The sequence below is a fragment of the Melospiza melodia genome, chromosome 12, assembly GCF_035770615.1.
Source record: "Melospiza melodia melodia isolate bMelMel2 chromosome 12, bMelMel2.pri, whole genome shotgun sequence".
NCBI classification, from domain to species: domain Eukaryota; kingdom Metazoa; phylum Chordata; class Aves; order Passeriformes; family Passerellidae; genus Melospiza; species Melospiza melodia.
Window position 1 is genome coordinate 5,761,099 of NC_086205.1, and position 13,579 is coordinate 5,774,677.

Here is a 13,579-nt window from a genome sequence, read left to right on the forward strand (position 1 = left end):
ACATTTAATATTTAATTGACTTGTGCAAGGTGTTTATGACAATCTATTTAAAATGAGCTCATTTCACACCACTATTAGCACTTTAGGGAAACCTTTTTTTAAAAAAAATCAAATACCAATGAACACTTATGTCATACTGCCACAATGATTGCAATGTTCCGATGCACATATCCAGCTTCAGACAATAAAGGAATGTTTTAGCAATAAAGCCAGATTTTGACCAATGCTACCAATGCAATTGGGAATAATTAAAAATGCTGAAATCTGTATGATTTTGAGCTCACTTAGCATTAAAATCAATAAACAACAAACAGAATGTCTTCTGACACCAGACACAGTTACTTACTTTGGCATTTTCTTCTGTGTTTAGTTTATTGCCCTTTAATAGGATAATCTTGAAAGGGTTGGAAATATCCCACACACTCTGAGGAGAGAAACAAAGATACAAGTTCACTCTTCACCACTGTAACATTGAGACCTATTTTGTAAGCCAAGCATTTTAAGCAAAAATATCAAATACAAAGGAAAAAAGTGCAGTTAAAAATATAAATTTGAAATCTAGAAAGATAAATTGGTCATCATAGCTACAAAAGGAGATGAAGTAAAAACTCAGCTAGAAGAGAGTTTTCTAGGGGTGAGAACATACATCATGTACTACATCCTGACAATTCAAAATTTATTGTTCATTCTGAATAACTGCAGAGTGTGTAATAAAGCAAAGACCTGTCCACATTTCTGTTTCTGAGGTAAATCTGCCAAGCAAGAGAAGGCTCTGAGTTGACCCAGGTGACCTCCACTGGAGCACAGCAGCCACAGCACAAACCCCAGGCTCTGTGATTTGTGTGCCACGAGTGGCTGCTCCCTTTGGCTATCAGACATTCTCCCCACCAACTCACAGTTGTTGCTCTTTTTTTTGGTGGCAGAGGAAGAGGAAGGCTGGAGGATTTTCGGTTGATGGCAGCTTCTATGGCAATCATCTCCTGCTCACACATCTTCTTGATGGTGCAGCACTCCACCAGGGTCAGCTGGGGAAGGGTCCTGCTCATCACACAGTTGAGGATATACTGAAAGCCCAGGGAAAGCAGCTGTTAGAGCCAGCAGAATATTCCTACAGCAACTTCCAAACCATAGGAACAAAGAATTCATTCCAGAGCTACAAAGGGAATGGTGCTCATGTGTTTTACCACTGCAGACATGAGGAGGGGGATGTTGATGTTCAGTAATGGGATAAGAGGGATGGGAGGAAGCAACTTTGGACAAGGCAGCAGGGAATTGTTACATCAAGTTCCAAAAAACTCTGTGTACCTGGAACTGAATTAATGGGTGATCACCAAAGACATATTCCAGCCTTCCACTAACTTGCAGCACATAATCAGCAGGATCAACTTCCTCATCCTCTTTTCCATGGATAGTCAAACGTTTTCGGATTGCCAGCTCGTTCAGCTTGATGGGATTCATGTTAGGAGACACCTGGAAACTAAATACATCCTAACAAAACACAAGCAGGGAGAATGAAGGTCAAACTTGTCTTAGGCAGACAAACAAGGCTAAAATTGTAGCACACATTAAAAAAACAGGTAGAAATAATAACTGTTAAATCCAGACCATTTTAACAGTTAGACTCTGTATGTTCAGGGCAATCAAAATCACACACAACCTAAAAGCTGTAAGGTGTTAATTCTCTAAGTTTCATATTATCAGAAGTACTTTTAAAAACATAGGCCTTTATTTGATTTAGCAGTGAATTAAAGACTGCTAGAACAATGTATTGATCTAGAAGGTTCTATTTTGGAATGTTGAATGAGGGAGACAATTAGTCATGATGCATTTCAAAGTATTTGGCAGTACTAGAGGTGTTAACTTTTCATCTTTCTGGCCACAAGCAAGTTATCCTCTTTTTAAGTACCACTGAACTCAGAAGAAAAAGCTTCAAGTAAGAAAGCAGAAGAAACTGTGAATGTAATTAATGTAGAAAACCACCACCACATTGGGAGGAGAGCAGAAAAGAGGAGTAGTGGCCAATACCTGTAGCATTCTGAACACAGTATGGAAAGACTGCATTTTTTTAAGAAAGTTTTTAATTAAAACCCTTAGAAGCTATCAACCTATTTCCAAAGTATCTCTAATTTTAATGTGTTCTAAAAAGATAAAGGTAAGAAGGTACTCCTTTTTGTAAATTAAAAAGGAGGTATAAATTAATTTCAAGTTCCTAAATTACAAAATTTTCTGTGAAATCTATCTCCCTTCATCTACCACATTATGCTTTATACAGGTTTGTTTGCAAAGGTTGATTCGGGAGGTACTGGGGGTTTTGTTGTTTTTTTTTTTTTTTCAAGTTTTTTTATTTTTTTTATTTACACGTCCAGTTCTGAAGATGTGAGCACCCTAAACCCAGTTATTGACAAATGTGTTGTCAGTGTTGTCTGCTTAGATTCTTTTGACTTGTGCTTTATTTATATAGACTGGTAAGGAGCCAAGCTGCCCAATGGAACAAGCAAACTCTGCAGAGATACAGCAAATTAATTCTGTGTTTTCTCAGTTGCTGCCTGGTCCACAACAGCTTCCTCCTTTCAGAAAGCTGCCCCAATGTGAAGACTTTCTCCTCCGGCCTCCTGCTAGTGGCAGACAGGGAATAACACTTTTTCTTCACAGGAAGCTGGTGCTGTCTGACAGCCGCCTTGCTCCCCAGATGATCTGAACAGACATGTCACAGAGATGGGGAGCAGTCTCTCCTGCTCCAGAGACAACCATGAAGCCCTTACAGCTCATCCACACCTTCCAGACAAAAACTGCTTCAATATTTCCTTCTCTCAATCTTGCAGCTGCAAGAATTGACACAACAGTGCCCACACCTTCCTCTCTTACTCTCCTGGGATGACTCCAGTGCTCAGTGCAAGCAGCAAAGTCTGGAAGTTTACTGCTCTAAAAAGCAGTTCAGATTTGAACTGTTAATAGCTCTGAAGGTCAGAGCTGGCAGCAGAAGCATTTGAAACATTTGAAATGTCAGCAGCCTAAGCTATTATAGTGGCAGGCAAATACATTCTGCACCAGCAAGAACTTTTGCACTGCTTTTGTCCTGTCAGCATAGGCATATAGATGCAGTATTTAATCAAGGGCTGAAGATAATCTCACTCCTGGACAACACAAATTCTCTCTTAAGCTGAAGAGGACTGGAAAATGTTTTGTCATAAAACACCTATGCATCCAACATCAGCTGGGGCTACTGGTGACCAAATTTAGCTTTTGTCTCTACATTCAGTGTCCCCAGAGGCAGATGTGTGTACCACTTTAAACCTTTAAAGTTTAAAAGGTTAGTGCCAGAAATAATTCAGCTTTGTAACTAAAATAATCTGAATCATTAGAAAATCAGCCTCTGGCACTTGGGGCAAAATGGACACCAAATCTAGCCTGATGCATTTACACACTTGTAAGATTTTTAAGGTTTCCAGTGCTGATTATTCATGGTTATCCAAAAGAACAGAGTGCAAAAAAGGGCAATGGGAATACTGGATTCAAGCACAGTCAGAGCAACTGCAACATCATAAAAACTCATGCTAAAACATTTAATGTTTTCCTAGTAGACACTAAAGGGGGTTTTATTTTTAAAATAAACTATAGTTTTGCTAGCCTTAATGAAAAGCTAAGTCTCAGTGCTTGGTTTTCTACATGCATTTCTAGTAAAGGAAATACTGATTCTTCTTTTTTAATTTTTTAAAGTTATGTGTCAATGTAATTATCAGATCAACCTCCAAGATGTTCAGTGAGTCACACACAGAGACAAGTGTGTTCAATATGGTGCTACCAATCACCAGCAATCTCTGATGAACTGAGCTCAAAACTGAATGTAAGTGAAGCAACACAGGAACAGCTGGCAAAACAAGTCCTGACAACTTTGAACTATATTTTACATTTAAACAAATGTGAAGTAATACAGAAGATACAATTGTACATTTTGCCTCTAGAAGCTGAACTGTAATCAGACTTTAGAAGTTCAATTCTCAGCTGTGGGCTCACATCCTCACTGTCTTTCAAGAGTCAAGGATCCTGCTGAAAGACTTTGCAAACACCACAATGTAAGTGCTCTATTTCATTTATATCCTTGAGCAATCCATGCCAATTCAGACCTGGACCAAGAACAGCTCATGAAACATGAACAACCATTCCTACCTGGCAGTTATCAAAATGAACAGCCACCACAAGGTTTCCATTGTAGAGCTTATCTTGGAAGCTCTCTGGGATCACAGGCTCCTGCTCTGGTGGATAAGTGTGCTTCAACCAGTCCATCCAGGAGAGACCCACAAGGGACTGAATCTTCTCCTCACTGATTCTCCTCATTTTAGCTCGGAAGTCATTCACTTCAGGATCTTGTAAGGCATCAAACTCATGGAGACCTGAAAGAATTCAAGGAAGCAAAAGGATACACAGCTGTAAAAATACTGCCCATCCCATTAAAACTGTTACTGTCTTGAAGTTAAGGTGGCACAGGTGGTTTCCTTCAGACATCCCATCCAAAATGGATGCTCAAAGCTGAGCTGGGTTCTACATTGTCCTGTACATCAGTGTTTTTCAAAGTTACTTGTACAATTGGCATGAGTGTTTATTTTAAACAAGAACCAATGTATCTCCTAGCTACTATGAAGTAAAAAAAATCCAACCTTACCCTGAATTCAAGGTAGTTTGAAAGTTTTAAGTCTCTCCTCACAAGAGCAAATTTTAAAAACCACAGTAAATGCATCGTAAAGATCACAGAGCAGAAGTGCTTTCAAGCTATAGAGGTTTTTTAATTACCCAGAAAGATGATATCATCCTTTTAAATTTTCTTTAAAAGTCAAAGAAGAAAATCCTCTACTCACGTCAAAATGACATGACTAAAATTTCTACCAATTCAAGACCAGTTAAGTTCCTTTTCCAAAACATGTAAAGAACAAACACACAGGGCAACTCCTGCCTGACCACTTGGTTGGCCTTCTGTGATTGAGTGACATCAGAGGACAAGGGGATGGCTGTGGATGTGGACTTCTGAAAGGCCTTGAGTGACATCAGAGGACAAGGGGATGGCTGTGGATGTGGCTTCTGAAAGGCCTTGGACATGGGCCCCATAATGTCCTTGTCTCTAAACTGGAAAGAGATGTATTGGATGGGGGACTGCTCAGTGGGTGTGAAATTGGTCAGATGGGCACATCCAGAGGGTCACAGTCACCAGCTCAGAGTCCCAATGGACAGGAGTGACAAGCAGTGTCCCTCAGGGTCACCAAAGTTATTAACTAGCTTCATTAATGACATGGACAGAGGCCCTGAAGAGCTGCAGATGACACCAAGCTGGGGGATGTGGTGACACAGCCAAAGGAGGGGATGCCAGCTACAGCAACCCAAGCTCAACATGGGAATCTCACAGAGGTTCAACAAGACCAATGCAAGGTCCTGCCCCTGGGTCACAGCAACCCCCAGGATCAACACAGGCTGGAGGATGGGGAGCAGCCCTACCCAGAAGGATTTGGGGGTGCTGGGGGATGAGCAGATGGGGAGCAGCCCTACCCAGAAGGATTTGGGGGTGCTGGGGGATGAGCAGATGGGGAGCAGCCCTACCCAGAAGGATTTGGGGGTTCTGGGGGATGAGCAGATGGGGAGCAGCCCTACCCAGAAGGATTTGGGGGTGCTGGGGGATGAGCAGATGGGGAGCAGCCCTACCCAGAAGGATTTGGGGGTGCTGGGGGATGAGCAGATGGGGAGCAGCCCTACCCAGAAGGATTTGGGGGTTCTGGTGGATGAGCTGGACGTGACATGGCCATGAGCACTCAGAGCCCAGAAAGCCAAACGTGTCCTGGGCTGTATCACGAGCACTGAAGGCAGGTGGGCTGGGGAGGAGATTCTGCCCCTCTCTTCTGGGCCCCCAGCACAGGGGGACAGGGACCTGCTGGAGAGACTCCAGAGGAGGCCACAAAGAGGCTCAGAGGGCTGGAGCACCTCTGCAGTGGAGATGGGCTGAGAGAGCCTGGAGAAAAGCAAGCTCTGGGGAGTTCTTAAATTAAAAGAGAGTAGATTTAGGTTATATGTAAAGAAGAAATGTTTTACAAGGAGGGTAGTGAGACACTGGCAGCAGTTGCCCACAGAGGTGGTGGATGCCCCATCCTGGACACGGTCAAGGTCAGACTGGACAGGCTCTGAGCAACCTGGTCCAGTTGAATGTGTCCCGGCCCACAGCAGGGTGGTGGAATGAGATGACCTTTAAAAGGTCCCTTTCAACCCAAACCATCCCATGTTCCCATGATACAATGGAAAGCTGTGACTTTTTGGTACTTCAGGGCATGTAGGGCCTGCAAATGTCTTTATCTTCACTGGTGAACTTTGAAGGACATTGTCCAAATCACACAAAGCACCCAGCACCTTCTGAGAACAAAGCACTAAGTTTAGAAACTCAGACAGGAACACTTTTTTTCCATGCTAAGGTACAGAATAGGGGCTGCTTAAGGCAGGATCTCACACAGCTCTGATAAACCAAATATTCAATCACAGAATGTGAATCTCCCCGAATCTGTCAGGATCTGTCTGAATGGTTAAACTGACCAACTGTTCCCATTGTCAGCTCTAACAAATAGGCAGACAGTGTACTGCTGAAATCTAAACAAAACCTGCAGTCTTTAGAAGAGACCTAACAATGGCTCATTGTTTTAAAACAAGAGGTATGACCTCATATGACCCTGTCAATCTTGATTGTATAACCATGCAGACTAGATTGAAAAGCTGAAAATTCTGAAATAACATCACGAATAAGTTACTGTGAAACCTTTAAAAATAGCATTTCATTGTTTGATGAAAATTAGTGTCACAATTGAGAGCAAAAGCAAGAATCATTGTTAACCAACTCAGACACCACGTATAATAAAATCATAATAATTTCTAGCTCCTTCTGAGTATCCAGTTTTCTGGGAGGTTATTTATGATAACACTGCTCAAGGATTATGCTGTTCTTCATTTAATAATAATATATATTTTCTCCTCATCTACAAAATAAAATTTGTTCCTGATTGATGTAGCAATACATTGCTGAAATGCAATACAGAAAGTAGCTTTAAATAACTTGCATGTGTTTCATGTTGAGTATTTAAATTCTTTCCAATTACATCAGTACTTGTTTGACAAAGGGAAATACTGAATTTTTAACAGTTTTTTCTTTAAATCCACTCCTCCCTGCCCAATTAAGACCCTCATCCACAACAAAGTTTAACCTCATTTCTCAAAAAAATAAATGGAATTACCTTTGCCTATTAGGACACCTATTTTGGAATCCAACTTTTCTCCTGGATCACAGTTCCTTGTCACTAGTTTAAGGACAGGAAGAAAGGGTCTAACATCACAAAGTCTCCGTGTTTCATCCTCTAATTCTTCATGTACAGCAGTCTGATTCACACATGAGAACATGTAAGAGTCAATCTCCATGAGGAGATGAAAGAGTGGGTAGGAATGTGCCTGCTTCCATAACAGCTGCAATGAAAACAAAGAAATAAATGAAAAAAAAAACCAAAAACAGAAAATAGGGACGTATCTTAAAGTACTGAAGGTACCATTCATTTCCATTTATGATCCCCAAAAAATAGAAAAGAAACATGTTTGCTACCTTGTTTAAATTTTACCACTATAAATCACTGCGTGTTTACTTTGTCTCACTTCTAGTGTCTATCCTGAGTGATTTCCAGGACAGACCTCTGGAGTTAGCATCAGCATTCCTTTTCTTTGGGGAACAGCTAAACATCAACAGTATATATTCATGGCATGTCAAGTTTCCCTGTGCCACAAGCAGCAAGGCAACCAGGCAGTTTAGCTCCAATCCCTTATTGCTGTCACTTACACATTTGTTTTCAAAATCTTTATCACTTGAAATCACTTGATGTATTAGGAGTAGGTTAGTCTGTGCTGTAATTCATTCACTGGGAGAAGTTACTGAGGAATTAGGAAACGTCCTCACATGGCCATTATCTGATCAAAGGTCATTAGATTGCTTTTTAGTGTCTGTGGTCACTTCCTTACATTCTGCCCTCCCCTTTGTTTGGACATTCCATCGTGTTTTAAGTGCTGCTCCAATTTGTACAAAACCTTTAAGAAGAGGCAGATGCAGTTTTTAAAGCAATTATCTTTGGTGCCAGTCAACAGAAGCAGGAGCCCAATCTGTGACTTTAAAAATCTAATCAGGGCAATGTTAGCTCAGCAAACAATGGTCTGTCAATGTGTTAGAAAAAGGTTCAGAGTAGCAGTACAGTATTAATTGGAGCTGCTAGAATAACCTCTGCTGAAGTGTAACTATCAGCAAGAAGCCACTTTCCAAGCCTTGCCCCCTGCCCAAACCCAGTGCTGACCCCCCCAGACACATTCCTTTACCAGTCAATCTGCTGGGCACGTGCCTCCAGTACCTCATTTCTGTGCCTGCTAAAATTCATGACTTGATTCGCCAGAGGGCAGGCCAAAATGAGAACCAGCCCTCATTCCAAACCTCAGCTAACTGCCCATTTGGTGTTACCTGTTTAATCTGAGATATGGTGGCATCTCGAGGGACATCCAGGTTGATGTAGATTCCAGTGGGCAACAGGAAGTCCACAGATATTGAGCCATCAGCACCAATCTGTGAATCCACTGCCCAGATGTCAAGGCTGTCTGTCACGGCAGGAGGCATTATGGAATCTCAATAATATCATAACCACATGGCCTTAGGGAAAAAGAAAAAAACCTAAAATTCAGTATACTTAACCTTCCATAATTAGACACACATTTTAAAGTCTTTGGAAGGTTGACATAAGCCTGCTTTGTACAGCTCAGCTTACAACTCTGAGGTCTCAAATGCCAGTATTGCAAACACATAAGCATATTTTTACTCATTAATGTTATTTAATATACTAAAAGTATTTGCCTAGCAAAGCACTATTGTTGAGGCGTTTATATCATTAAAGCTAAGTAATAAGAGAAAAAACTAATTAGAGGTTAGCTGAAACAAACTAAGAAATTCATTTCAAGTTCTCTCTAAAACTTTACCTGTGTAAAACACAACCAAAATAAGCTTCATGGATGAAGAGTGGCAATATTTGATCAGTTTCATTACTTTATTTTCTGCAAGTTTCCTCTTAGTTGTCCATTAATGTGGCCAGTGACATGCAATTTGAAAGTTTGTATTAACAGCAGGAAAAGTTTCTTTGACTCTGCTACACACCGCACTACTAGAAAGTGCCATTTTCCTCTGAAGACACTTATCTCAATTTGTTCTCACCCTTAGAGAAGGATCACTGAACTCCACCCACGGTGGGAACTGCCTCCCTGCAGGGTAGGAGGAAACCCTGCCCATGATCTCCTCTGGCTCACTCCTCTGCCTTCCTGCTGCCTGTCCTCTGTATTTCAGCACATTCCTATTTACTCTGAATGCTGCCACTGGTTTTTCTGACATTCCAAGTCTTCTTTTGTGATTACCGCTCTCTAAAGCTGACTTTTCCCTTCAGCCACGGCTCACTGAATCATTTACCTTCCTCCTCATCCAGACAATGCTCCTCAGCTGCCAGAAGGATGGGGAGCATTGGAAAACACTACAATAAAGCACTTTAACACACAAGTTACTCCTGCACCTTTTGAATTCTTGTTGGACAGCACAAAATGCGGGAAATCACCCTTTGTAACAGAAAAGGTCAGAATGTTCAACTCCACTGTGCAGCTCCCCAATATCTCAATTAGTCCTTCCCTTCCCCACAATGGATAACAGATGATGCCAGCAGCACAAAAATCAACTTGCCACAAAAATCAAAGCTGCCTCAGGTATTTGCCAACACACTCCATCCCCCTCGAACTGTCACATAAATACACTGAAAAACAAAAGCCAGATCATTCCAACACCTTTCCACCTGGCCTTAGCAAAGCTGTGAGGACCAGTACAAGCTGCCAACACATCTTGGAACCACATCAATGCATGGATCACTTCACATTCCACTTGTACTAGATAAAATATAGCAGAGATTTCATTAATGCCAAATAAAAACACCTTTAAATTTCAGAAAGCATAAGTACATAAGGAAAAAAAATCTTTTTTCTCAATAGAAGCAATAATTAGGGAGCTTCTACCATCATCTCTATCAAAAATAGTTTTACCACCATTATGTCCACATTTTCATAAAAAAAAAAAATCCACTACACTGAACATAAGTAATTAGAGGTGGTAGTATGGTAAAAATAACAACTCAGATATGAAGATATTTTATTTTAATCACCACAGTTTACAAATCCATCCATTCATCACTGGACATGCAAAGTTTAGCATGGTGTGTGAGCTCTAAGCTGTCTAAAGGAAAGAAATAAAATGTTACCCCACCATTACACCCAGCACAAACTATGTTATTGGAATAAGACAGCATCTACCCAAAAAACAAACCCAGATAAAATGTCTAATTCCTCATTAGCAATCAGTATATTTTCCACAAGCTGCTATTTAATGGGACACTATTTGTTTTCCTCCATCCAGTTACTGGTACTCATAATATGCAGGCTGCAATTCTGTTGGAACTGAAATTAGCAGTCAGCAAAAAATACTAATACTGTACATTTTTCATATTTGGATACTCACGTTTGCAGTTATTTTCTGTGCTCATGAGGGTAAAATAAAGAGGTATTTCCATTACAAAGTGTTACTTGGACAGGTACAGCAGCAAGAAAATCTCTTTTATGTAGTTTTTTTGTATATAGTCCATTCCTGCTTTAATTCAGTGTATCTTTTCTATTTCCATCCTCTTTCACATGTTTCCCACAGTTGCAGTTGTTGAAGCCACTTTAGTGCATCAACAAGAGTTTAAAATCTTCAAAGAAACAAGACTTAAAAATGCTGCTCCATGTCCTGGAGCCCAAACACCACAACAGAGAGTTATAAAGTTCTTGTAAGATACTTGTTTCTAATTACAGATTTCCAGCACAGACACCAGAATCTTTAACTGAAAATGCAAATGGAATTGTAAAAAAGGGAAGGGAAGCCATCTGACCAATGTGAGCATGCTGAGGAGCTATTCTTGCCTGCAGGCACTTACTTAACATTTCCTTCCTCAAGGAAGCGGGTCAGTGTGCTTTGCAGGCAGCACCCCTTCTGCCCCAAGAGCTGACATCACAGGGTGAGAGAAACAGGTTTTATCCTGAGAAACTCAAGACTGCCAACCCACAGCAGCTCCGGGGATGAGTCACGGCCCCAGCTGGGACATGTGTGGTGACTAAATCTCAATATCACATCTAGGAACTGAAACAAAGGCAAAAAGCCATCTGGATTGGGAGTAACAGCACCAGAGACATTTTAAACAACTTCCAGCTAAAGGAAAAAACCAACAATTCAAATAATAATAAAAAGCTATTTCAGGCTGTTAACCTCATAGCTATTCCTGCCCACTGTCACAGTAACAACAACCTCACTTACAAAAGAAGGAAGTAATTAAAGCAGCACTTAACCTTGGCTCCTCAAGTGTCTAATCAATGACTTGGAATGTCACAAAGCCCAATACAAAATGCCTTGCTAAGGTACAGGTGGTACTGACAGACAGCATTCAAACCTTCCCATGTAAGTGTAAATTTTCTCTAAGCTTTAACCTGCAAATTTCAGATTCATATATTTGTGTGTGCCCACAAATGTGTCTCCCTCCTAATCAATTTGTATTTTCATAAACCAGCAGCTCTGCCAGAGCTGCTTATACTAATGGAAAGAAATGGAACACAGATGAGTAGAACATCTGCAGAAGAAGGAAATTTATCACTCATTTATTTAATGTACACAAAGAAGAAGGCCTAAAACAGGATTTCTCAATTGGGTGTTGCTGTTGCGGTTTTTAAAGGACTTTCCATCTCTAGGCAGACAAAAGAATTTGTTCATTCCAGAAGCCAGGAGACCTTACAGCTTTTCCCTCACCTCCCAGCAAAAGTACATCTTCTCATTTAATCAACAAGACCACTTGGAAAGGAAAAAGGAAAAAAAACCAAACAAAGAAAAGAAAGAGCTACCAGAAGCAGGCTGCTTCTTCACTGATTTCTAAAATACTTTAAGGACAGACACAGTCAAAAGTAAGCTGCAGATATTTTTATGTGAATTGCAGTCCCCTCATGTTTTGTCCCTAAGCAAACCAGAACTAAAATCATATGTCCAGGTTATCCAGAGCAGGTACAAAACTGGTTTGGAAAAAAAAAAAGTAGAACCTCTGGAACATTGCACAGTACCAGTTAACAAAACCCAGGCATTCAGAATATCCTCAGGAGTTTCAGACTAATTCTTCAGACCAAAGGCTCAGTAGGATTTCAGAGGCTGTGGTTACACACTGGGGCTGTGCTCTCTTTTTACACCACCCACCCATTTTCCTGAAGGCAGGCAAGACTGTCTTGTGCCAAACTCAAATCCATTGTGACTCCTTCAGGACATTGCTGAGAGCCCAGGACCACCCAGCTCCAAGGGCTTCCCACCACTGCAGAGCTGGAGAAATCAATTTTACCAATGCTAAGTAGTTAACTTGCACAGGTACAGGAATTAAATCAATTTTACCAGTACTGGGTAGTTAACTTGCATACATACAGGAATTAAATCCAGAAGGTGCAAATATCACAGTGCTGACCAAGGAGATACAAAGGACAAGCATGGGAGGGAGTTTGTAAGGTTACCCTGAAATTAAGAGGTGCCAAGAACAGGCTCACAGTGAGCCTCTCTGGAGCACTGCAAAAAATGAGACATGGAATAACAATGCAATGAACTCTCCTTTGAAAATAATTTATCATATCAGCAAAAGACTCAGACATTAAAAAGTACCAAATCCACTTTAATTGTCATCAACACTCAACATTTATCTGAGTCAGATAAGTTCTTCTAAAACCAACTTTTTGAAGAATGCAGCAATTATGAAAACTCACACTGTGTCATTAAATCCTTTACTTCCAAACTCACCACAAATCCCCTATCACTCATCCTCTGAGATCTGTTTTTCTGTTGTTAAAAGAACACCAACATAAAATCCAACGCAATGTTCAATGTTTTATCTTGAACTAGAATCCAGAAGAATACTAATCAAACACAAGTAAAAGTAGCTGCAAAGAAGGTGGTAATTATAAACACACATATAATGCATTGCCAGAGGAAAATTTTGATGCCCTGTTATCTCTCCTAGTATTTATTCTCCTGAGCACCAAGGAAAAGTCTTTAGAAGAGCTATCTTCCATCTGAAATGATGTCACCCAGTCCCTGAAATGTGGTCAGTTCTCTCAGGATGAAATCAGTATGCTATCATCCCAAACAGATGGCAAAAAGTTGGAGGGGAGAATCATTTATATATTGAAAAGTAACTTTCTGTAAGTTTCTTTTACACCACCTCTTTGAAACTCAGGTGCATTTTAAGGGCACATAAATACCTACAGCTCTTTAAGTTAAATATAAACCTGGATTTATTCTTCTTTTTCACTAAACCTATGAATATTGACATAAAGGACGAGTATCAGAAGCAAACTTGTTTTGGATACGCAAAAACTAAGGGCACTCTGCTTGTCCAGATTTTTGCTTTATGTAATAAGTTGTTACAACTGTTGAGCACCACATCCAAGA

At 40.5% G+C, this 13,579-nt stretch overlaps 1 protein-coding gene across 3 annotated transcripts in view; it reads right to left on the bottom strand.

Moving 5' to 3' along the window:
• The window catches only part of PIK3CB (phosphatidylinositol-4,5-bisphosphate 3-kinase catalytic subunit beta), a 92,740-nt gene that overhangs the window by 29,036 nt on the left and 50,125 nt on the right, over nt 1-13,579 (bottom strand). For all 3 annotated transcript variants that reach the window (XM_063166514.1, XM_063166515.1, XM_063166517.1), the window contains 6 exons: nt 8,513-8,698; nt 7,257-7,482; nt 4,168-4,391; nt 1,306-1,488; nt 897-1,064; nt 347-424 (listed from right to left, as the gene is read on the bottom strand). In XM_063166514.1, the coding sequence (XP_063022584.1) occupies nt 347-424; nt 897-1,064; nt 1,306-1,488; nt 4,168-4,391; nt 7,257-7,482; nt 8,513-8,665 (1,032 nt within the window). In that variant the 5' untranslated portion in view covers nt 8,666-8,698. The remainder of the gene's footprint in view (nt 1-346; nt 425-896; nt 1,065-1,305; nt 1,489-4,167; nt 4,392-7,256; nt 7,483-8,512; nt 8,699-13,579) is intronic.